Source organism: Natrix helvetica (assembly GCF_964273705.1).
Source record: "Natrix helvetica genome assembly, chromosome: 2".
NCBI lineage: Eukaryota > Metazoa > Chordata > Lepidosauria > Squamata > Natricidae > Natrix > Natrix helvetica.
In genome coordinates, this window is record NC_138552.1 from 211,729,106 (window position 1) to 211,755,524 (window position 26,419).

At 41.5% G+C, this 26,419-nt stretch overlaps 1 protein-coding gene across 1 annotated transcript in view; it reads left to right on the forward strand.

Annotated features, from left to right (window-relative positions):
* The first annotated feature begins 6,396 nt into the window (after positions 1 to 6,396).
* SLC22A3 (solute carrier family 22 member 3) overlaps positions 6,397 to 26,419 on the forward strand; it is a 44,101-nt gene continuing 24,078 nt past the window's right edge. Inside the window, exons 1-7 of the mRNA XM_081944530.1 lie at positions 6,397 to 7,139; positions 11,853 to 11,956; positions 13,891 to 14,045; positions 14,736 to 14,904; positions 17,244 to 17,361; positions 25,255 to 25,352; positions 25,455 to 25,669. Of these exons, the coding sequence (XP_081800656.1) occupies positions 6,735 to 7,139; positions 11,853 to 11,956; positions 13,891 to 14,045; positions 14,736 to 14,904; positions 17,244 to 17,361; positions 25,255 to 25,352; positions 25,455 to 25,669 (1,264 nt within the window). The 5' untranslated portion in view covers positions 6,397 to 6,734. The remainder of the gene's footprint in view (positions 7,140 to 11,852; positions 11,957 to 13,890; positions 14,046 to 14,735; positions 14,905 to 17,243; positions 17,362 to 25,254; positions 25,353 to 25,454; positions 25,670 to 26,419) is intronic.

Consider the following 26,419-nt stretch of genomic DNA (forward strand, 5'->3'; position numbering starts at 1 on the left):
TGATAAATGCCTTACTGCAAGAGGTAGTAAGAAGGTCATTAAAGAACATTCTGCCCAGGGATACCTGACCATTCCCTAATACTCCAATTTTAAGAGTCTTGCTCATGAAAGGATTTCTCAACTTCAGATGGAATGAAATGGTCTCCTCTCTTTTAAAACGTGAGCTCCTCATTTGGGAGTTTTTCTAAACAGGACCTAGAAGGCCAAATTTTGACAGGGGCCAGGAGTCAGGAGGGGATGCCAACTCAGCCCTTTCCTAAAATATGCAGATCTAGTCCACATGACACTTACCTCCATATTATATAACAGTGATGACAAAACCTTTTAGACACCAAGTGCTCAAACCGCAAAAGCGTGCATGCCCATACTGAAAGATGCACATGTGAACATGTGCACACGATGACATGCACATGTATGGGCATGCACACACATGTATGTGCATGCATGCACAGCAGAGACCCAAAGATCAGCGGGCCGGGGGGGGAGATGGGGCATCCCAACATCGGCAGCGCAGCAAGAGGTAAGATCTTTTTCTTTCGTGAGCTTCTGTTTTGTCATTTTCAGGGAAACAGAAGCTCACAAAAGAAACGCCATGGAGCTCTGACTTGGGGTAATGGTGCGCATGCCAGCAGAGAGGGCTCTGCCACCTCTGGCCCCCATGCCAAAGATTCATCATCATGGTTATATAATATCACCACAGTGCACTTCACACAGCCCTGGCTTTAAAGTCTTTGGAAACAACTGCCTGAAAAATAATGTGTAAGCATCCATATGTTAAGAGGGACAGTCATGGAGAACATCTATTTATGTGTCTGCTAATAATTGACACCAACTTGATGGTGCATAATCAATCAATACTTTAACAGGACTTACTACAGAAAACAGATTCTCTTCCTGAGAGAGCTATCTTAGCTTCCAGGGAAAAGTCTAACCACTGGTTATGACCTTTACAGCTCTGAATGATTTAGGACCATGATATTTTAATGACTGGCTTATCTCATATGATCATGTTCAGAAGCTCTCTTGTTACACCCAACCATTTTTGAGATTCATATTGAAGGAGATCACTTTGATGGCTATGCCTAAGCTTTGGAACATCTTCTCGGGGACGTATGTCTCACTACTTCACTAACAACTTTTCAGAAGCGAGCAATCCAGTTTCATAGGAAGACCTTTGTTGTTTATTTCTCCTGGCTATTTGTGTTCTGGGGTTGTTGTTTTTTTGAGGCTACTGCTTTGTGTTTTTTGTGTTTATGCACAAAAGTCATTGTAAAAGATCTTAATTTTTTTAAAGAGCTTCCGAGAATTGTAGAGACTGTGTGGAATGAACAGTAAAAATAAACAAATTAATAAACTGCTGTTGGAAGAAATGTCCATCTGGGTTCAGTTCCAAGTGGGGAAAAAGACACTGGATTCGTGGAAGTTGCTTGGAAAGAAGGTTTATTGATGATGGACATGACCACAAGGTTTGAGGTCTTGGGGGTACAAAAAGGGATGCTGAGAGTACCTGAGTTTTATATCCTCTCTGGGCTTTTGAATTTGAGCTTGTATTCTGATTGGTTGTCAGACTCCCATGGGGCCATGAAGGGGCAACTCTGTAGGCCTGGGTGTCCAAACTTGGGAACTTTAAGACTTGTGCACTTCAACTCCCAGAATTGTCCACAAGTCTTAAAGTTCCCAAGTTTGGACACCCCTGCTGTAGGCTGTCCAGAATCCCAGGCTTGGTTGAGCCTTTGCTGGGTGATGATGTAATGAAAGGGTTTTGGGCAACTCCTACTAAGTCTCTGCCTGAAGGAGGTAGATCTTTGTTATGTAGAATAGCCTGGATCAGGCTTAATGGTCCATTGACAAAGGTAATTCTGCCTCCCTTTCAGGGGAAATATTCTGCCATTTTAATATTTCCTAAAATGTCTCATTTTCCTAGGAGAGGGGTGGGTGCTAACTTCCTACACTGCAAAAACAAAAGTTTAATATTTGTTATTCATAATCCTTAAAACACTTAAGAGAATTTATCTATGATGTGAACTTTTAAATAGTAATGGTTGATGAAACTGCAAGTTTCAGTTGCATTCAATGTCTTGTTTATTTGACCCTAAATTGGAAATTATAGAGCCCACTTCATAAATGCTATCCAGAAAGCATAAATAAGTATTCCAGACTTAAGATCGCTTTTATAACCAAGAATTGCTCAGAATACATCAGCTACACTTCAATAATTCACAACCAAACTTTGGTATGGCAGGGGAACTTAGACTGAGGGAACAATATAGTTTCAAAGCCCATATATGAAGTGAACTGCACTCTAAATGCAGAACTCTGATCAGAAATCTTTTGAGAAAACATTACTTAATTGAACTTTTGCCCACAAAGAAACCTAATTCTAACTGGTGATTTCAGACTTCTTGGGTGTAGGAGGTAGAAAAGAAAGTTGCAGGATCCAACCTGGATTTGTCACCAGGACCAGACCCAGTGACCAGTAACTGACCCACATGGAATCCTGCAACATTATTCTGGGACTGGGACACGTACATTCACTGTGATTGGAAAGTACTTAGATTGGGTTTGTCTCTCAGATGCTTCTGAGGTTGGGATACAAAGAAGCTAGAATAATGCTCAAAAGCAAAGGTGAAATCCAGCAGGTTCTGACAGGTTCTGGAGAACCGGTAGCAGAAATTTTGAGTAGTTTGGAGAACCCTGCGCACAGTCACTCATGCGCTGGTGACGTCTCGCCTGGACTACTGTAATGCTCTCTACATGGGGCTCCCCTTGAGGTGCACCCGGAGACTGCAGTTGGTCCAGAATGCAGCCGCGCGGGTAATTATGGGGAGATCGAGGTTCTCCCATATAACACCTCTCCTGCGCGAGCTGCACTGGCTTCCTGTGGCCTACCGGGTGCGCTTCAAGGTGTTAGTCACCATCTTCAAAGCGCTCCATGGCATAGGGCCTAGTTACCTGCGGGATCGTGTCCTGCCCCATACATCCCTGCGGCCCATTCGCTCACACAGAGAGGGTCTCCTCCGGGTGCCGTCCTCTAGAGATTGTCAGAGGGCAGTGCCCAGGAGTAGGTCCTTCTCTGTGGCGGGCCCTACCCTTTGGAACGACCTCCCCCCAGACATTAGGACAACAACCGATCTCCGCTCCTTCCGCAGTAAAATGAAGACCCACCTGTTTCGGCTAGCCGGCCTGGCATAACTCTACAACTTTTCCACCCCTCGGTCATTTTTAATTGTTAATTTTAGTTTTTAAACTTTTAAAGTTATTGGGGTTTTAACCTTTTTGAGTATTGTAATTTATTTATTTATTTTTTACCTCCTCTGTATGACACTGTGCTGACTGTTGCTTGTGTACGTCGCCCCGAGTCCCTGTGGGGAGAGGGGGCGACTAATAAGTTTAAATAAATAAATAAATAAATAAATAATAAATAACCGGCAAATGCCACCTCTGACTGGCCCCAGAGTAGGGTGGGAATGGAGATTTTGCAGTATCCTTCCCCTGCCATGCCCACCAAGCCATACACACCAAGACACATCATGCCCTCCAAGCCACGCCCACAGAACCAGTAGTAAAAAAAAATGAATTTCACCACTGCTAAAAGGATAATCAATAGTAATAGAGAGATAAATCACAATAGAACTCCTACAAATATAATAATTGGAAATAGGGTTTTCAACCCCTAGATGGACAGAAAGTTGGAATCACTCTTTATAATAAAGTATTGTATGACATTTATTCTGATACGTTCTAATATTGTCCACTCAGCAATTCTAAAAGACAATTTCTTTTTTAAAAAAGAGGAGAGGTATTGTGGACGGAGTGCAATTGAAACTCTAATTCATGTTTTTTCTATATTCTTCATTTCATTTTCACAATATATTTTGAACCCTATAATTTACAAAATCCCTGTTGGCTCAGAAGATTATTATGTTATGTGTGGATTCAAATTCAAAAGTGGCATGTCAGGTGGGCTCTTTATGGGAAGAATGAATTGTAATAAAGTACTGTAGAGTAAACAATCACATTTTTATTATTTTACTTTTTATTTATTAAATTTCTATGCTGCCTATCTCTCCTATAGGGTGACTGGGTGGCTTACAATACAATACAATAGCAGAGTTGGAAGGGACCTTGGAGGTCTTCTAGTCCAACCTCCTGCATAGGCAGGAAACCCTATACCATTTCAGACAAATGGCTATCCAACATCTTCTTAAAGACTTCCAGTGTTGGGGCATTCACAACTTCTGGAGGCAAGCTGTTCCACTGATTAATTGTTCTAACTGTTAGGAAATTTCTCCTTAGTTCTAAGTTGCTTCTCTCCTTGATTAGTTTCCACCCATTGCTTCTTGTTCTACCCTCAGGTGCCTTGGAAAATAGTTTGACTCTCTTCTTTATGGCGACCCCTGAGATATTAGAAGACTGCTATCATGTCTCCCCTAGTCCTTCTTTTCATTAAACTAGACATACCCAGTTCCTGCAACCGTTCTTCATATGTTTTAATCTCCAGTCCCCTAATCTTCTTTGTTGCTCTTCTCCACACTCTTTCTAGAGTCTCCACATCTTTTCTACATCATGGCGACCAAAACTGAATGCAGTATTCCAAGTGTGGCCTTACCAAGGCATTATAAAGTGGTATTAACACTTCACGTGATCTTGATTCTATCCCTCTGTTTATGCAGCCTAGAACTGTGTTGGCTTTTTTGGCAGCTGCTGCACACTGCTGGCTCATATTTAAATGGTTGTCCTCTAGGACTCCAAAATCCCTCTCACAGTTACTACTATTGACCAAGGCACCACCTATATTGTACCTGTGCATTTCGTTTTTCTTGCCTAAATGTAGAACCTTACTCTTTTCACCATTGAATTCCATTTTATTAGATAGTGCCCAATGTTCAAGTTTGTCAAGATCCTTCTGTATCTTTAGCCTATCTTCTGGAGTGTTGGCTATTCCTGCCAGCTTGGTGTCATCTGCAAATTTGATGAGTTCCCCATTTAGTCCCTCATCCCCACTTATTCCCTCATCCAAATCATTGATGAAGATGTTGAAGAGTACTGGGCCTAAAACAGAGCCTTGGGGTACATCATTGCATACTTGCCTCCATGAAGATGCAGTTCCATTGAGGACTACATGTTGAGTGCGGTTGGTCAGCCAGTTACAAATCCATCCGGTGGTGATGCTGTCTAACCCACATTCTTCTACTTTATCTGTGGAACAGCTTGCCTCCAGAAGTTGTCAATGCCCCAAACACTGGAAGTCTTTAAGAAGATGTTGGATCGCTATTTGTCTGAAACAGTATAGGGTTTCCTGACTAGGCAGGGGGTTGGACTAGAAGTCCTCCAAGGTCCCTTCCAACTCTACTATTGTATTTGTATCTAGTAGTAGGTTATGGTCTACCTTATCAAATGCCTTACTGAAGTCCAAGTAAACTATATCGACGGCATTCCTCTGGTCCACTAATTTTGTCACATTATCAAAGAATGCAATAGGATTAGTCTGGCATGACCTTTTTTTTGACAAACCCATGTTGGCTTTTGGTGTTATTTTGTTTGCGTCTAGGTGTTCGCTAATTCGTTGCTTGATTATTTTACAAGTTATGTAAATTCATTAAAGCTATTTTACCTTACTGTATTTGAGTTTTATTTTGTTGTCTAAATAGTCTACTTAAGGGGTGAACTTGAATATTGATTACTGACCAATAGTGTATAGATTTATGTAGTGGGGACTCAGTGGTGAGATTCAACAGGTGTAACAACCAGTTCGCTTTGTGCGCGCACATTGCGTTTGAAATCAGCACTAAATCTTATCTTTTCCTGCTGCCCTGGTGTGTAAAACAGCTGAGAAGTGGCAATCCACTCTGCCACACTGATCAGTTGGGCTTCAAACGGAATAGATCGGGGGCGGGTGGGTTGGATCAACGGATTGTTGGAACTACAGATTCGCCTGAACCATTCTGTACTGTCTGAACCCCACCCCTGGTGTAACTGCGTAAATTAGTATAAAAACTTAATTAATTTCCCCTCCCAAAGTAAGACTATTATCTTACTTTGGGCATCACTTTTTCTCTTAAAACCATCATCCCTTCATTGTCTTTAAACACAGGGAGGGAAAAATATTGATTTTTATAGATGCTTAATAGATTTCTATGGATTCTTTTCATAATTTTTGTATTACTATATGACATGTTGGCATTGCCTTCTGGGCATATTGGCTGAATCTTCAGTTCTGCTTTAAACCTCCTATTTCCTAATTGTTGGTCACTAAAGTGTTAAGAGTTTTTAATACTACGTACTCTCTTGGGAAAAATAAATAAGAAATATAGACCTCTTTGGGACTGTAGGTGTGCCAAATTCATCGTGAAATCCTACATTGCGCTGTGTACACATTGTGCCAAAGTAACATAATAGCTGCGCGTGCACATGTGTGGATGTGTGTGAGTCTTTCAGAACGAAAGAAAAAAAAGAGGAGGGAATGAAACTTTGATCTGTCCCAGCTTTGCTTATATTACTTCGTGACATTTGTGAGGAAGGCAGAATGGGAGAGAGGGAGGGAGAGATTGGGAAAGAGAGAGAGAGAAAGAGAATGTCTGAGCTATAGGAAATACTCTTTACATAGTCACAAAGTTACCACCGCTTTCATTTGGATTCATCCAACTTACTGCTGGAGTGTCTTTGTGTGTGTGTGTGTGTGTGTGTGTGTGTGTGTGTGTGTGTGTGTGTGTGTGTGTCAACTAGAGTTTACAATGCCGTCTTTTGATGAGGTTTTAAAACAGGCTGGAGACTTTGGAAAGTTTCAAAAGAAGGTCTTCCTCCTCCTCTGCCAGACTGGCATTACCTTCTCCTTTCTATTTGTTGGGATTGTATTTCTGGGACGAGACCCTGAGCAATATTGGTGCCGGATATCTTTTGTATCTGAACTGAAGAAGCCATGTGAATGGACGCTTGAAGAGGAATACAACATCACCATTCAAGCCTCAAGCCTGTTGAACTCTTCGCAATGTCAGAGGCATGACATAAAGTGGAATAACAGCTGGCATAATTGTACGTATCCACTGGCTCAACTTACCAACAACTTTTCTAGCGAGTCATTTACTACATGCCAGGATGGCTGGTTATTCAAAAAACCTCACTCAACTATTGCCAGTGAGGTAAGTAAAGACAATGTTATCTAGAAAAATAGGTTTATTTGCATACAGAAAATTAAACAAATGTTTATTATTAATGCAGGTCAATAAATTTTATAGATATACGGTATATAAGGTAACACATTGTGAAGTATAAAAATAGATTTGGTATTTGGATTAAACAGTGTTCATTTTTTAATTTTCTACACAGTGTAAAAGTGTCATGGATAATATTAGCCTTGTTTCATTACGTTTTTGAAATAAGTTATACCAGGAAAAAGAGAGAGAGACAGAGAAAAAGACAGAGAAGGATGGAGGAATGCTATTATAGATGTTGGTTTGAATATAGGAATGAGAACAAATTGGAAAATTGAACATATTTGCACGGGGAGACAATACTGCCTCAGTTACAGAATTCTGCCTCTGTCCTCCAGACGAATCAGATGTAATTTCTCATTTGAATAAATTTTTTTAAAAAAAAAATATTTTATTGGTGGAGCAGCTCAAAGGAAATAAAATTTCCCCCCAACATCTCCCTTTGAGGAGGTTCGTATAACATGACAGGTGAGATCTCTTTTCTTGAGTCCTGGAAGAACTGCTGTCATTTATAGAAGAACATACTGATTGAGCTAAGTGGACAGCTGGCCTTAGCTAAACTAAAGCCATTTTGTTTCAGTTTTTAAATTCAAACCAAATTTCAGGGCAGTTCAGTACCATTTATTTTAGTGCAACCTTGGCAAAAAATATGAGGTAGGAAGAAAGGAGGAAGCAATAGCTGGTATCTCAATCAATGCATTTTCAAGAATAACTAGTGTGCAAAGCATAAACTATCACTTAAAACTACCTAGGCAATTTAGGCAAAAATGAATTTTACAGCAGCAGTTCAGCTGTTTGACATGGACTGAAAGTCAAAAAATCATGAAACAGCTTTTGAGTGTCAGGAAATACATAATCAGATGTTAAATGGCTGGAGGGGGAGGGGAAGTAAGATAAGAGAAAAGGGGGACTGCTCATATGAGCTATGGTGGAAGCTCATTTGCTGTTTATGGATGGCCATTAATTCAGGAGATTCCCAGACTACTAAAATTGCAGCACAGAATTCAATTAACTAGGGCAGAGCCTTCAGATTATATTATGAGGCTGCAACCTTATGTCGGCCTTATGTGTAGGAATCACAGCCAGATAAGCTAATTCTATTTTATTTAAAGCTGCATTGACGGAATCTTGCAACCCTGAAAGTACAATCCTCTCCTTTGTCTCCCTTACAGTCTGAGTGGGAGGAGCTCTTCTAAGCCTCTTGCCCCACCCGCTCTACAAATGCTGGGCTATGTTGTCTCTTATCTGACCGTTTCCCTGGCAGTATTTCTTGGCCCAGTTTCTCAAGGTCTTTCCCACATACTGTTACACCCTTGTGACCTCAAAAGTAAGTCTAACTGAATGCATTGGGGTTTACTTTTAAGTAGGCTTGTATCAGATTGCACAGAACATTGGGCTACAAGCCAAATAACAGGGTGATAAAAAGCAATGACTCTCATTTTTTTTTAAAGTTAGAAATAGTAGCTATTGGCCTGCCCAGCTATGACTGGTGCTCATAGGATTCTCATGAGAAGCAAGAAGAAACCATGGCAGTCCATACACTATTTACTGCATCTTCCTCTTAGGCAGAGACTTCACAAAATGTTTAAAAACTTAATAGACTAACAAAATAATGAAAAGAAATGATTTATAAACAACATCCTATCAGCACCATACAAAACCAAAAACCAATACAGTCATAAAATAAATAGTAAGTAGAACGAAAATTGCAGGAAGCTACTATGTAAAGTATGCATTTCCACTAATCTCATTTGTAATTTGAAAAACAACCACTGTAAATGCATGCTTCCTAGGTTCCATACAATGACAAAGTTTAATAGAAGGAACCTGGAGCATACCCTCCCAATGGAACAGGCAGATGTTCTTGGAAAGGCAGTCCTTCAAGTACTTATGCACCCGTAACTACCCACATCCTGCCTTCTGGACCTACTAAAGCTTCCAGATGGTCTTCAGGAATAGCTCCAAGTACAGCATGTGGCAATAATCCAGTCAGGAGATGAGAAAGTCATGAGTGACCATGAACAGAGCCTCCCAGGCTCAAAATGAGCACAACTGGTATACAAGAAGCAATTTTGCAAAGCTCTTCCCCCATCATAGATGTAACCTACTCTTCAAGCGTGAATCGTAAGTCCAGTATGAGTCCAGACCGTGCATCAAATCTCAATGGGGCACTGCCCATTCAGAACCAAAAGTGAGAACACTTTAGATTCCAAATCCAGGGATGCATGAACATTCCCTCTTGGCCAGGCTGAGCCACAGCTTCTTCTTCCTCATCCAGACCCTTACAGTCTCCAGATACTGAGACGGTGTTAGACCTGTCCCAGCCTGGTCTCAGGAAAGAAACACTCTCGATTCCATTCATAGTGAAAAGGTTACTTTTACTAAAAGCCAAGTGTAACCAGTAGCAAAGCCGGATCTAATTCACTAGTTAACTTTCCCCTCTCCGTTCCAACCCCTTGTTCTCTCTGCATTATCTAGTCATATTCAAAGAAGATGTTTTGGGAATTGTCCCTGCAACGGTTGATAGAGTTAGGCATTGCAATCCATTCCCAGGTCTGCGGCCTTGGGATATCTTGCAACAGCACAAATATCACTTTCGGTTTCCCCCTCATCTTCCCATAGCTTCCCCCACCCCCCATGGTTTAGGCAGACTGGGATCTAGTGAAGCATACGTGCAAGTAAAAGATGGCAGCTCTGATAGACAGAATAAGAGTAATGGAATATTAAAATAATTAAACACAATTGTCTCTGAGTCAAATTCTTCTTATTTAAAAATAAATTTAACTGATCAAATATACATTGAACAGAAGGCCATCAGTACCAATCCTGTTATGGACTAAAGAACATTTTGAGGCTATGAACTCAGGAAAGCTGTTCTATTAGCATTAGAAAGATCAGCCACCTTAACTTAAACCAGATCATTCATTTATTTAGCTCCTGTATTATTTCACAAAATTGTAGGTGGGAATCCTTCCCTGCAATTCCTGGAAAACGACAGGAACTGAACTGGCATTTCATATAAACTGGCATTTTATATGGTAACCATATAAAATAAAACAACATAAAAATCCTGAGAATTTTGTCAGGACATAACTCTCCCAGGACATTGCATGAAATCCTGAGCTCAGATCCAGCCTCCTGGAATACATCAGTTGTTTCCCCATTTTTCCAAATAAGAGGCAAGAAACATTTGTGAGAAAAGAGGAATTCTTGCAACACGTATTCCTGGCTTGTCAACTACACCATCCGTTTTCCTTAATGCAGCTTCTCTATTGCTCTGTATCATAAAGGTAAACAATATACAGCATACAGGTGATCTTCCAGCCCTACATTTTCACCCTTGGATTGTAACGTCTATTATTGATAGCAGAAATGTTGATTTTGAGCTCTGCAATTTTCTATATTTGGAGGAACCAAAATAAGCATATGGTGATGGTGCGTATCTTCTTTGGGTCTGCAGCATGCAGTTTGCATACTGTTATCTTATATTGATCTAACAAAGTCGTTGGCTTAATTTTAACGCAATGAAAAATTATTTAATCTCATATGCACTGAGATTACTGCACAGAGGCTTTTTGAGTCAGGAGGTCTGTGTATAGAATACTGTGTATAGAAGTCATGCCTGTCGAATGGAATGGAATGGAATAGAATTCTATTCTATTCTGTGTTACAGGCATAAATGTGCTCATGTCCCTGCTCATGCATCAACCATCAATGACTCTGGGATGGCTTTAAGAGACCAGGGAAATCCTTTTTAGATGTTAATTTGAACTGGGTATTATCACTGGTGGTGCATTCTTAATTACCATATTTTTCTGACTATAAGACACACCGGAGTATAAAACGCACCATGATTTTGAAGAGGTAAATTTTAAAAAAAGTTTTTGCACTCTACAGGCCTCCCAAACCCTCTGCATGCCTCATTTTTTGCAAAAAGAAAAAAGAAAAGAAAAAGGGCATGCAGAGCTTTGGGGGGCTTGTAGAGTGCTCCTGGGGGCTGGGGGGCAAAAATAAGTAAAAATGGCCCGTATTTTGCTCGTCTTTGCCCTCCCCAGTCCCCAGGAGCACTTTGCAAGCCTCCCAAACCCTCTGCACATCAATTTTTGCAAAGGGGGTGGGGTTTTGGTAGGCCATAAATGCTGTATTCGATGTATAAAATGCACCCAGATTTTCACCCTCTTTTTTGGGGGGCAAAGGTGCATCTTATACTCCGAAAAATATGGTATCTTTTTAAATTTACTCTCTTCCCTCTCTTGTATAGCAATAGCACTTAGACTTATATACTGCTTTACGGTGCTGAGTCAACCTTGAGCCTGGTGAGATTCAATCTGCCAAATTGCAGGCAGCAGGCAGTCAGCAGAAATAACCTGCAGTACTGCATTCTAACCACTGAGCCACCACTGCTCTTATATATTGGAAGACTGGAACATCACTTTATAAAACAATGCATGTATTGAAGCACATGGGTCCAGTATGATGACTGGATGACAACTGTTCATCTCTAAGTAAGACGGGAGTGTGGGAAGGAAGAGAGGACCATTAAATACGTAAAACAACAATAACACTATTATTTTTTTTCAAGGCCTAAAATCCATTGTTCCTCTACCGAAACTTACTGTACTTTTACGCTTCCTTCTGCAGTATGACCTTGTCTGTGAGAACAAGTGGATAATAGACATGACTCAGTCTATACTCAATATGGGATTTCTGGTAGGAGGGTTTGTTCTGGGATACGCTGCAGACAGGTAACGATGCCTTTTGAACACTTACCTTTGGATTGCATTCTCTTCCATGACAAATAAGTCTATGTCGTGCATTATGTAGATGGAGGGTGAAATACTTTACAGGTAGTCTTCGATTTATGACCATAATCAAGCCCAAACTGTCTGTTTACTAATCAAGGCAGTTGTTAAGTAAGTTTTGCCCCATTTTATGACCTTTGTTGCCACAGTTGTTAAGTGAACCATGCAGTTGTCAAGTTAGTAACATGGTTGTTATGTGAAGCTGGCTTCCCCATTGACTTTGCTTTTCAGACGATCGCAGAAGGCGATTGCGTGACTCTAGGACACTGAAGTTGTCATAAATACGCCATAAACATTACCAAGCTTCTAAATTTTGATCACGTGACCATGGGGGTGCTGCAATGGTCGTAAGTGTGAAAAACAGTCATAATTCACTTATTTTCAGTGCATTATTGTGACTTTGAATGCTCACTAAACAAATGGTTGCAAGTCGAGGATTACCTGTATGTATTGCATGCTCCTTTCACCCTTCTTCATACTCACATTTGAGGAAAGGATATTGGAAACCTGCATTCATGTTTTGCAACAAAACATACTTTTTCTTTATTGTTCAAATATGGAAAAGTGTGGTTTCTGTCCATTGTAATTTGCTAAAAAAAAAACCTAAAGTATCAAAGCACTATCCTAGTCAAGGTTGGAGAACTATGGCCCATTTACATACAGCTGGGAGTTGAAGTCCACAGATTATAAAGGGATCATAGTTGCCCACCTTTGATTCTACTGATGGACAGAGACTTCCACACTCTGGAGGCCAGTTCAGATATAAAGCAGATTGTCTGCAATTTCTGACTATTGTTCTGACAGCTACAAGTATTTTAATACAGATGACTAGAATTATGCAAGATTACGATGTTGCATAAAAACATTTGTCAAAGTTTTGTCCACTTTCCATCTAGTCCAGCCTCTCTTGTACCAAAGCCTTCCCTGATCTAAGAAATGTGGGCTACCAAAAGGTAACAAAAATGGCAAAAAAATATTGTTTTGCCCCTAGATTTCCCAATAAATAAAAAATGTCCAAATATGTATAGGCAACTCACCAAATTTTTTTCCCACAAAAAAAAACATACATCCAAAATTAGGTTTTCTTAGGGAGTTTGAAATCTATCAGCTGTCATAGCATGTGGCAGGAAAAGTCATTCAACCAATGTCTGGCATTATGTGACTCCTGACAGTGTTTTCATCATGTACAGGGGTCCCAAGTCATAATTTTGAACCCTTAAGAATCTTTAAGCAACAACAAAATTAATAGTCCAAAATATACTGAACACCTTTGAGTATTTGATTAAATCATTACTAAAGGATAAAAACCTCCAACCCCCTGTTCTCCTTGTATGATAAATATACATTCTTAATTACAATCATTCATAGGTAGAAGAAGGGAGGTAATTTTCACATTCCTAATCTTCAACTTCTTATTGTTTAAAAGAGTAATAACTTTAAGGCACTTGTCTTCACTAGCACAATCAGTGGAGAAACATCTGATCTCTTCCACAGACATGCACATATCCAGGATGTTACAGTAATTAATATGTGGAGGGAGTTGAACTAGTGTGAGATACCTTAGCATTCAACTAAGAAATATTCATATTTAGAAGATCAAGCTCTATAGTAGTAACACTATCCTGCACATGTTTATGCAGAAGATATTCCCAAATAGTTTCATTAAACAAGCTAAATTAATCTAATAAGGGGAGTACCAATGAACGATGCTGATTGAAGATCATGGAGCTTGCAATTGAATGTATCTGGGCAAACGTAGTAGAGTGCATAATCTGGGAGAAGAAGAGAAGTTTCACTAGAGTTTTTCAAAGTTATGTTTTCCTCCTCTTGGCTCCATTTCTTTTTTATTTATTCATTTGTTTTGCTTCCCTTGACAGATTTGGCAGAATCACCATTTATCTCTTTTCTTGCTTTGGGGCAGGACTATGTGGCCTAATAGTGGCTTTTGCACCAAACATTATTGTATTTTCAATATTTCGCTTTCTACAAGGAATCTTCGGAAAGGGAACCTGGATGACAAGCTTTGTACTGGGTAAGGCATGGTGCGTTTTCAGTTCTTTCCCAAGGCAGCCAGAGGAACATAAAGAAGCTGAATAGCTTTACTGATGGAACTTTATTGAATTGGATTTTATGGTAGAATTTGCTATGGCATCATTCTGATGAAGGATGGTTTCCTATTTTTTTTCTGCTGGAAGCACAGTTTGACTTGTGCAAGCGGCAGGCTGATGCACATGTGCAGACCAGAGGTGATATTCAGCAGGTTCTGACCAGTTCTGGAGAACCGGTAGTAGAAATTCTGAGTAGTTCAGAGAACCGGTTAATACCACCTCTGACTGACCCTGCCCCCATCTATTCTCTATCTCCCAGATCCAAGCTGATTGGGAGGAAATGGGGATTTTGCAGTATCCTTCCCCTGCCATGTCCACCAAGCCACACCCAACATGCTACGCCATGCCCACCAAGCCACGCCATGCCACCCAAGCCACGCCCACAGAACTGGTAGTAAAAAAATTTGAAACCCACCACTGGTGCACATGTGAACGCCTACCCACCACTTGCAGGCCACTTCCCGTCTCCACCACCACCTCAGGCCACCAATCCAGAAAGGTTGGGGACTGCTGGCATAAGACACTGGGAAAATGTGCTATTACTCCAGCTATGCTTTTTATAATAGATCTCTTGTTGTCTTTCAAAGTTTTTCTTTGTCTTTTTGTCAATTCAGTAACAGAGCTGGTTGGTTCAGATCACCGACGGATCGTTGGAATTGTAATACAGATGTTCTTCACGCTCGGAGTTGTGATTCTTCCTGGAATTGCTTATGTGATTCCCACATGGCAGGGGATTCAACTAGTTACCACACTTCCCAACTTTCTTTTCCTGTTATATTACTGGTAACTGCCATTACTTTCCTTTTCTCCTCCACCCCCCAAAATTATCTTCTGATGCATTCATGAGTTCTATTTAATACAAATAGCAGCTTAGTCTTTTCTAGAAGTTGAACTCTCAGTTTATCTTCAGAGAAGCACATCCAAAAAGTATGACTACTAATGACTCCAACATTTATTAATGGCACTAGATGGAGAAAAGCTAATATGAGTTATTTAGTAAACTGAGAACCATTCTTGTGTTGTGATTAAGACAATTTCTCTGTCTGAATCTCAGTCATTAATTAAAGCTGAACTTAGATAAGCTCTTATGACGTCTACATCTTGGGCGCAACAATAATGCTAACCTATATTTTGGAGTTATTATATAGATTATTAATTTATATAAGTTTGAAATCTATAAAATAATGAATCATTATTAATGAACAGTCATAAGTCATCATCCTTACTATGCCATGACTATATTCTATTAATATAATTGCAGTTCTTAATAGTAAGATAATTAAGGCCTTCAGTTATTAAATTTGAAATAGTCCAAATACATAGTGAAAAAACAGGAGTACATTTAAATATAAAGAAAGCCAAATTGATGACAAGTAAAGCAATCAGATTTAAGATTTACAATGAAGACATTGAAGTGGTAAATATCTTCTATCTTTTAAGATTGTCTATCAGGAGGAAAAGAAATAGCAGTTAAGAAATATGCGGCAGATTAGCAATTGATATAGTAGCAGTAAAGGCCTTGGAAAAGATATTCAGATGCTGGGATGTATTTTATAACCACAGAATTAAAAACATGGAAACAATTCCCCCCCCCCCCCATTTTCTTCTATGGAAGTGAAATTGAGACTGTGAAGAAGCAGGAGAGAAAGAAGATTTATGCTTTTGGACATTGGTATTTGGATAAACTCCTGAGAATAGCATGGCCAACAATCATCAAACAAATCAATCCAGGATCTTACTTGAGGCACAAATAAGGCTTAAATTCTCAAACCTTGGACACATTCTGTAAAGGCCTGGCACTCTGGAGAAAGTTCTCGTGTTGGGAAAGGTAGAAGGAAAGAGAAAAAGAAGATGAAGATCAGCAGCAGGGAAGGTGGATTCAATTACAGTGACGATAGGTGAAGTGTTGGAAGACATGAAAGACCAGGCTGGGAACAAATTGTCCTAGAGAAACTATCTATATCCGTGATGGCGAACCTATGGCACGCTGTTCCATTCCCAAACTTCTGGGTTGCCCTTAGGGCTGTTTTCTGCCCTCCGGGGAGGAGGAGGAGCGGAGGAGACTATTTTTGCCCTCCCCAGGCTCCTAGAAAGCCTCTGGAGCCTGGGGAGGGAGAAAAATGGGTCCGTTGCGCACCAAAAGTGGGAGGAAGGGTGGGGGTCACAGACACATGCACATGGGAGTCACGCGCATGAGCGCGGGGGTTGCACGCATAGCATTATGGGTGTGGGCATGCCAGCGCATGACCCCCCCTGCGCTCCCCCCGTTTTTGGCACATGATGGGAAAAAGGTTAGCCATCACTGATCTATATGATCACAAGGACTTGATATCAATCTGATTGTGTATAATCAAACTTGTTGATTATAAAATGTTTGTAAACCCAAGGTTGAATTTCAGAACCATCAAATTATGGGTATGGGTCACCTAATAATCAATATGAACTTCTAGATTACTGTTGGCATGATTAGATCCATCAGTTTCACTTAATTCAAATGCACTGGATCTCTTGTCTCCTTCACCATATGCAATAGCAATAGCACTTAGACTTATATACCGCTTCACAGTGCTTTAAAGCCCTCTCTAAACAGTTTACAGAGCCAGCATATTTCCCCCAACAATCTGGGTCCTCATTTTACCACTTCGGAAGGATGGAAGGCTGAGTCAATCTTGAGCTTGGTGAGACTCAAGGCAGCAGGCAGCAGCAGTAGCTACAGTACTGCGCTCTAACCACTGCACCACCACCACTCTATAAATAAATAAATACCATTTATTGGGTCATAAAAAGTAATAGTAGCTACAGTATGTTGGTGTCTCAGGAAAAGGGGGGGAAATCCACAATATAATTAACAATCTCAACCAAACTAACACAAGAGTATGAACACTTTTGGAAGGATATTCCAAAAAAGCAGAAGAGGGGACCGAAATGACCAGATTTAGAAGAGTCATTTTCACCAACAAAAGAAATTTTCAGGAGGGAGAAAGAAACTCAGAGTGCCAGGAAAGAACTGAAAGGCTTAAGAACTCATTAAGATGCTGATGAGGTTTTGGCATTCTTGCAGGCAATAAATCTAATCTGTTGACAGCTGCTGACTCTTCCTCATTGGTCTCTCCTTTTTGCAGGCTGGTCCCTGAATCTCCACGCTGGCTGATCACTCGCAAAAAAGCCAAGAAGGCCCTGAAGATTATGCAGTCCGTTGCCAAGGAAAATGGACAAAGCCTTCCAGTGCATTTTACGGAGGTACGGACTTTAATTTAATTTGTAAAATGTAATGTTATTCCATTACAACCCAGTGTATGATACACTAAATGTAAAGTAAAACAACCCATGCAATAGACAGACGGTGTCCGGAGGAAACAAACCATCATCTCACAAATCAAGCAACCCCCCAGGGCCCACCACCCGCTCTAGCCCAAGGTCTGGGAAAAGTGCCAGAGCTTAAGGACCCATCTAAATACAATCAAAATGGGAGCCAAACAGATCTCGGGGAGGGGATCAATGTTATTCCAGAGGGCAAATGCTATAACTGCAACAATGACTCAAATTTTTTAGTGCTGCATCTTAAAGAAAGTATTCTGTAAAAATAACTTGCCATTTATTTAGACGAAGTCTTCATATAAAACCACAGACTAAGCCAGGGGTGAAATTCAGCAGGTTCTGACAGGTTCTGGAGAACCGGTAGAGTAAATTTTGAGTAGTTCGGAGAACCATCAAATACCCCTTAGCTAGCCCCAAAATGCAGTATCCTTCCCCTGGAGTGGGGTGGGAATGGGAACTTTGCAGTATCCTTCCCCTGGAGTGGGGTGGGAATGGGAACTTTGCAGTATCCTTCCCCTGGAGTGGGGTGGGAATGGGAACTTTGCAGTATCCTTCCCCTAGAGTGGGGTAGGAATGGGAACTTTGCAGTATCTTTCCCCTGGAGTGGACTGGGAATGGGAATTTTGCAGTATCCTTCCCCTGGAGTGGGGTAGGAATGGGAACTTTGCAGTATTCTTCCCCTGGAGTGGGGTGGGAATGGGAACTTTGCAGTATCCTTCCCCTGGAGTGGGGTAGGAATGGGAACTTTGCAATATCCTTCCCTCGGAGTGGGGTAGGAATGGGAACTTTGCAGTATTCTTCCCCTGGAGTGGGGTGGGAATGGGAACTTTGCAGTATTCTTCCCCTGGAGTGGGGTGGGAATGGGAACTTTGCAATATCCTTCCCCTGGAGTGGACTGGGAATGGGAACTTTGCAGTATCCTTCCCCTGGAGTGGGGTAGGAATGGGAACTTTGCAGTATCCTTCCCCTGGAGTGGGGTGGGAATGGGAACTTTGCAGTATCTTTCCCCTGGAGTGGGGTGGGAATGAGAACTTTGCAGTATCTTTTCCCTGGAGTGGGGTGGGAATGGGAACTTTGCAGTATTCTTCCCCTGGAGTGGGGTGGGAATGGGAACTTTGCAGTATCTTTCCCCTGGAGTGGGGTGGGAATGGGAACTTTGCAGTATCCTTCCCCTGGAGTGGGGTGGAAATGGGAACTTTGCAGTATCCTTCCCCTGGAGTGGACTAGGAATGGGAACTTTGCAGTATCCTTCCCCTGGAGTGGGGTAGGAATGGGAACTTTGCAGTATCCTTCCCCTGGAGTGGGGTGGGAATGGGAACTTTGCAGTATCTTTCCCCTGGAGTGGGGTGGGAATGGGAACTTTGCAGTATCTTTTCCCTGGAGTGGGGTGGGAATGGGAACTTTGCAGTATTCTTCCCCTGGAGTGGGGTGGGAATGGGAACTTTGCAGTATCTTTCCCCTGGAGTGGGGTGGGAATGGGAATTTTGCAGTATCTTTTCCCTGGAGTGGGGTGGGAATGGGAACTTTGCAGTATCCTTCCCCTGGAGTGGGGTGGGAATGGGAACTTTGCAGTATCTTTCCCCTGGAGTGGGGTGGGAATGGGAACTTTGCAGTATCCTTCCCCTGGAGTGGGATGGGAATGGGAACTTTGCAGTATCTTTCCCTTGGAGTGGAGTGGAAATGAGGACTTTGCAGTATCCTTCCTCTGGAGTGGGGTGGGAATTTCTTCTTAGTCTTCTGGTGATGTCCTCGTGTGTTTTCTATACACAGCTTAAATATTGTAGAATTGCAATATTAATAGCAATAGCAATAGCATTTAGACTTATATACCGCTTCATAGTGCTTTTACAGCCCTCTCTAAGTGGTTTAAGATGTCAGCATAGTGTCTCCAACAATCTGGGTCCTCATTTTACCCACCTCGGAAAGATGGTAGGTTGAGTCAACCTTGAGCCGGTGAGATTTGAACTGCCGAACTGCAGCTAGCAGTCACCTGAAGTAGCCTGCAGTACTGCGCTCTAATCGCTGTGCCACCTCGGCTCTTTCTTTAGAATAATAAGGAATAATAAGATTATTCTCAACAGTTCTCTTTCCTTCATGATGGATTTTCTCAGTGTGATTGATTTTTCAGAGAGAGGGGGGAGGGAGAGGGAGGGGGAGAGAAGGAGGGAGGGAGGGAGAGAGATTCTCAGTCTTGGTGATTCAGCTTGCTTCTAAGTGTAAATAGGCAACTTCAAGAAGTCAATTTTAATTCAATCCATTTCAAGATGAAAGGATTAATATGATAGGGGTTCTGCTTCTTCTGTTTTTGCTAACATGGATGTTGACTTAACAACAGTTCATTGCCCAAAACTTGATGGATTGGTTAAACTTTTCATCAAAACTTCGTCAGAGTGAATCCTATTCCAAGGAAATGGAACCTGTCCATTTTCAGAGAAGAAGGCACAGAGATTTAAAATTCTGTCGTTGCTTTTTAAGAAAAACATTGTTTTAGACAAAATTTAATGATTTTTGGATAAATCCTAGCAGACTTTAGTCCATAAAGGGGTCTTGACAGATTGTGAAGGAAACATTTGCCAGTATCTCCCCACCAACAATCCCTCCTCAACAATTCTTGAACAACATTTACAAAAATAATAGGCATTATACGTGTATTACTTGTCTTCTGAGGGGGAAAAAAAACCTTCTAAATTATAGTTAGTTAGCTCTATAATTTTTTACCTAGTTCTAACTTCTATAGTTAGAAGTTTATATTATAGTTTGAGCAAGCCACCATTAAAATAAATTTTGGATTTCCCCCGTTCTTAATAGTTGCATGTATGCATATTGCATTTCAAAAGGAGAGGGTTTATGAGCCCGTATTGTTTCTGATTATATCTTAATTTATCTTGTACAGAGCACTTAATTCCTTGCTTGGAAAATGTTGTTAGTAAACTAAACTATTTTTGTTTGAAGGAGAAATGGAATGGAAAATTGGTTGTTTTTGCTGTCTCTTAAAACAGCAAAATTAAGATTCAATATGGTCCATCCCATATTTCCAAGAAGAATGTACTAAAACTTCATAAATCACTTACAAAGAGATTTTCCAACTTTTCATAACACTTGAACAGTGCTACATGAGAGAGTCTCTTTCGACATAAATCTTATAAAAGCATTGTGTATAAATAAATATATTTGTATAAGATTAAAAACAGTGAACAAAAATTGATGCTGGGGATCAATTCAATTTGTTCAACCACAATATTTTTAGAACTTGAATCTTGGCTTCCAGATTGTATTACTTTTCCTGCGTCATTTCAAAAATTTTAGTCTAAAGTTTCGAGCGAGTGTTCTCAGCCACACTCCTAATTTATTGACAGCTGCAACTGGTTAGTTTTCAGTCATATCTACATATCTAAAATGCACTTTGGCTCTTTTCCAAAGTCCTTTTGGATACACAAGTTCAGTCATTCTTGACTCTGTGCCCAGAAAAGAGCACGATGCTTCCGGAAGTGCTAGGATGAGAACATCAAACACATTTTACATTCTGTACTCTCAGTAGAGTTTCTCCCCATGTTATGTAGCTCCAATTTCCAAAGGAAGGTTGTAGTTGGAGAGACAATTACCTCCAAAGTCCAAACAACTAGGTATAGCAAACGCCTTCTAGTGCCAGGCTTGTAACAGCATAACAATAGAAAAGGATTGTGTTATTAAACACCGTACCATTAGTAGAAATAGGTTGGTGCATTCCTTTTGTGAAAAAATGTTTTGAAAAGATATTGTCAAAAAGCATAACTTAGAAGGAAATCCTCCTGTGTAAGACTTGGAAGAACAGAGCAGTATGGGAGATGCCAACTTTTCCCCTCCTTGGATAAAGGATAACAAGATGCCTTGATAATATCTATTTTCTGCCATGCCCCCAGGTCTCCATCTTCAGTTTGTCCTTTGCCCATGAATGAGATAGCCAGTGGTGGGATTCAAATTTTTTAACAACCTGCCCTAATGGCTGGGTGGACAGGCGTGACTGGGGGGTCATGTGACTGGGCGGGTGTAGCTGGGAGGCCATGTGACTGGGTGGGCATGGCTAGGTGGGCATGTGACTGAGTGGGCATGCCCAACTCATCACTCACGCCAAGGGGTGCCTCTCTCCTCCCCTCCCCTCCCAGCAACTCCCTGTCACCCCTGGCCTCAATGTATCTATAGTTCTCTAAAAATGTTCACATTTTTTTGACTTTATTATCTGCATCTACATATTATAGATGTACTTTCATGAACCAGTGAAAGGAAGAAATGGCTCACATGCTTTGCCCAAGAGTGTGACAGGCAGGTCACAAAACAGGCTTTTGAGGGGCTGCCACAAAGAAGGGGGGCAATGTATTTTCCAAACCAGCAGAAGGCAAAACAAAAAGCAATGGATGGAAACTGAACAAAGAGAGAAGTAACCTAAAACTAAGGAGAAACTTCCTGACAGTGAGAACAATTAACTAGTGGACTGCTTGTCTCCAGAGGTTTTGGGTGCTGCATCACTGGAAGTTTTTCAGAAAAGACTGAACAGCCATTTCTGTGAAATGGTATAGGGTCGCCCACCCCCCCAAGTCCCTTCTAAGTATTATTCTGTTAGTCAAATAGAATAACATAACTTACACAACAGTGAGTTCATGTGTTGAAATCCACACATTTTCAACTTGAGAAACATTGCTTTGGAGTATAGCTTTTTAAGTGGGTCTAAATGTTTATAAGCATCATACATTGATTGGAATATAAAGAATAGAAAGTTAGAAATAGACTTTAGTATTAAGGTCAAAGGTGAAAACTAATTGTATTAACTTACAAATGTGTTGAAATCCACACATTTTCAAGTTTGCTTTGGAGTATAGCTTTTTAAGTGGGTCTAAGTGTCCAAGCAACTCTTTCTTTTTACTCTTTTGTAACATTAATAAAGAGTATAGTGAAAACTGTAGTATTAAGGTCATTATGTCAAATGTCAAAACTAATTGTATTAACTAGAAATGAAACTTCTAGAAAACTCATGCATTTTGCAACTGTTTATCATATGTCATGCTCAGCATTTGTACAGTTGAAGCAACTGTGAGTTCATGACATTTTAAAAGCCATATTTAACCTTGATACAAACTTTTTTCCCTATATCTTTAAGATTTAATTTATCAAACTCACCACAATGTTAAGAATTACTATTTTTTATTGTATAAAAAATAAAATGTATAAAACTGTATAAAATGTTGCTGGCTGGTTTGCTGTTCTGCAAACTTTGTAAGTATTAAGTAAAGTTCATACCCACCTGGTAATTGTATGCTAAAAATAAGAGTCACTTTGTGACTCTAAATAATAAGATAGGGGCAGCGGTGGGATTCACTTACATTCCCTACTGGTTCACAAATGTGGGCATGCACACACCTGTGTTTGCTTTGCTTGCACGCACCAGGTCTGCGCACCGCCTTCTGCGCATTACATTGGGGTGGATGGGCAGAGGCTCCTGCAGCCACTGCTACTGGTTTGCCTTAACTGGAGAGAACTGGCTGAATACCACCTCTGGATAGGGTAGGATAGGATGGGGTGGGATGGAATAAAATGGAATGGAATGGAAGAGAACAGAACAGAATAGATATTGGATCACCAATTCCACTATACGCTATATAAACATGACAAAATAAATAAATTAATAAATACAAAATTATGCACAAACCAGGGGTGGGTTCCTGCCAGTTCTAACCTCTTCTATAGAAGCAGTTCCACAAATCTACAGTGCCGTTTAGAACTGGTTCCACTCCCTTCCCCACCCATCCACACCACGTTTGCCCCCCCCACCGCTCACTGATTGGCTGGCTCACCAATTGCCCCACCTGTCTCTAAGAGTCCTAGCTAAACCTTAAAGTCTTAAAGCTGTCAAATTTGAATATCCCTGGGTTTTTTTTCTAAAGGGTTAGGGGTGCAAGGGTCTTGTAACTTTGACAGCTTTAAGACTTGCACACTTCAATGCCAGAGTTCCTGAGCCAACATGACTGGAGGAGGAATTCTGGGAGTTGAAGTCCACAAGTCTTAAAGCTGTCAAGTTTGAATACCCCTGGTTTTTTTTTCTAAAGTGTTAGGGGTACAAGGGTCTTGTAACTTGACAGCTTTAAGACTTGCGTGTTTCAAATGCCAGAGTTCCTGAGCCAACATTTTGGTTGCTAAACAATAGCGTTGTTAAGTGAGTTTCACCACATTTTACAAGTTGGCCTTGCCCACCCGGTCACATGACTGCCAAGCCACTCCCACCCAGTCACATGGCCAGCAAGCCACTCCCACCCAGTCACATGGCCAGCAAGCCACTCCCACAAAGCAGGCTACACCTACAGACGAGGTTCTAAAAATTTTTGAAACCCACCACTGGCACAAACCCACATATATGATATGACATGGATAATATAAGAATAGAATAAAATAGAATAGAATACATTGTAGTGGGTTGAACATTTGTGTGGATATATCCAGCTGTACTCTGTTCACAGGGATACAGCCATATAGTTTAGGGAAGACACAAATACCATGGCAAGGGAAAAAATATTAAGATGAAATGTGTTGGCTTATTAACAACTCTTTGATCATCCCTCTTGCCAAATTGCCTTTTGTTTTTAAAATTAAAACTACCTTTACCTTTACCTTTTATTTCGATTTTTATACCGCCCCCTCTCCCCAAAGGGACTCGGGGCGGTGTACAGTCAAATGAAATAGATAAAATAGACTACAAACATGGAAACATAGAGACATAGAAGAGGAGGCAATACAACACTGTGCAGGTAAAGCAGATAAAAAACAGTATATAAACAATCCTAAAAAATACCCAATTAAAATTACCCAGTTAAAATATATCTGCCAAGAGGTATAATGAGGTTATGAATGGTCCAGGCCGGCTAAACGGAACAGGTGAGTCTTCAGTTTCCGTCGAAAGGAGAGAAAGTCGGTGGTGGTTCTGATATCGGGAGGGAGGTCATTCCAGAGGGTTGGGCCCATCACAGAGAAGGCTCTACTCCTAGGTGTCGCCCGTTGGCACTGCCTAGTGGATGGCACCCGGAGGAGCCCCTCCCTGTGAGAGCGAATCGGTCGCAGGGAAGTGTGTGGTAGGATGCGATCCCGCAAGTACCTAGGTCCTGAGCCATGGAGCACTTTAAAGATGGTGATTAACACCTTGAAACGCACCCGAAAGACCACAGGCAGCCAGTGCAGCTCGCGCAGGAGCGGTGTTACGTGGGAGTACCTAGTACTCCCAAAAATAGCCCGCGCGGCTGCGTTCTGGACTAGCTGCAGTCTTCGAGCGCGTCCCAAGGGAAGCCCCATGTAGAGGGCATTGCAGTAGTCCAGCCGAGACGTCACCAGTGCATGAGTGACCGTGCGTAGGGCATCCCGGTCCAGTAGGGGGCGCAATTGGCGCACCAGGCGAACCTGATGGAACGCCCCCCTTGCCACGGCTGCCACATGATCATCCATTGACAGCCGGGCATCTAGGAGGACGCCAAATTGCGCGCCCGTTCCACAGGGGGCAGTTGCTCGCCCTCTATGGTCAGCGATGGAATCAACTGACTGAACCGGGGTGCCGGTAGCCACAGCCACTCAGTCTTGGAGGGATTTAGCTTGAGTCTGTTGTCCCCCATCCAGACCCCGACGGCTTCCAAACACCGGGTCATCACCTCGACAGCCTCGTTGGGGTGGTCTGGGGTGGAAATGTACAGCTGCGTATCGTCAGCATACAACTAGTGTATTTCAAAACTAGACCAATATTTTCCCCAAAACCATTTCTTTCCTGCTATTGGGAATATCAACTCTGCCTCTCTTACTTCTTAGATCACGGTCTCTGATGAAGAAGTGAGCAACCCTTCTGTGTTTGATCTGGTTAGAACTCCACAGATGAGAAAATTCACTTTGATTCTTATGTATGCCTGGTAAGTATCTCGCAGCTGCACTGCCGCTACGCCTGTCATGTTTGATATTTCCCAGGCAGTCCTGGAGGCCCCATGGTTTCTTCTTTTCTTTTGCTCTTCAAGGTTCACCAGCGCAGTAGTTTATCAAGGGCTTGTGTTGCGCCTGGGACTCATAGAAGGTAATCTGTATTTAGAGTTCTTCATCTCTGCGGTGATAGAATTGCCTTCAGCTTTATTAATCTTAGCCACCATTGACCGACTTGGCCGGCGTCCTCTCTTTGCCTCAGGAACCCTTGTGGCAGGGGCTGCGTGCTTAATCACAGCATTTTTACCAAAAGGTAACTAGATGCCTCATTTTTATTTTTAATTTCCCTTTGTTGTCTCCCTTTAGAGTTGGTATTCAGCAGGTTCTGACCAGTTCTGGAGAAGCGGTAGCGGAAATTTTGAGTAGTTCAGAGAACTGATAAATACCACCTCTGACTGGCCCCGCCCCCATCTATTCTCTGCCTTCCAAATCCCAGCTGATCGGGAGGAAGTTTTGCAGTAAACTTCCACTCAGGGGTGGGTTCCAGCCGCCATTACTACTGGTTCAGTGCCTTAAAAATCCTTCCCCTGGAGTGGGGAGGTAATGGAGATTTTACAGTATCCTTCCCCTGCCAAGCCATGCTATGCCCACCAAGTCACGCCACACCACGCCCACCAAGCCACGCCCACAGAACCGGTAGTAAAAAAAATTGAATCCCACCACTGTTTCACTTGTCTCTCAAAGCATACAATTTAAGTACAAAAATTGCTTTTTAACAAGCAGGTTCAAATACTTCAGTTTGGTGAAATAAGATGGTGTGATACTCTTTCAAGAGAAATGCACTGCTGTTTTGAACATGATGGAAAATGCAGGTAGTCCTCAACTTATTACCATAATCGAGCCCAAAATTTATGTTGTTAAGTGAGAAATTTGTTTAGTGAGTTTTGCCCCATTTTATGACCTTTCTTGTCACGTTTGTTAAGTGAATCACTGTAGTAAAATTAGTAACATGGTTGTTAAGTGAGCCCAGCTTCCCCATTGACTTTACTTGTCAGAGGGTTGC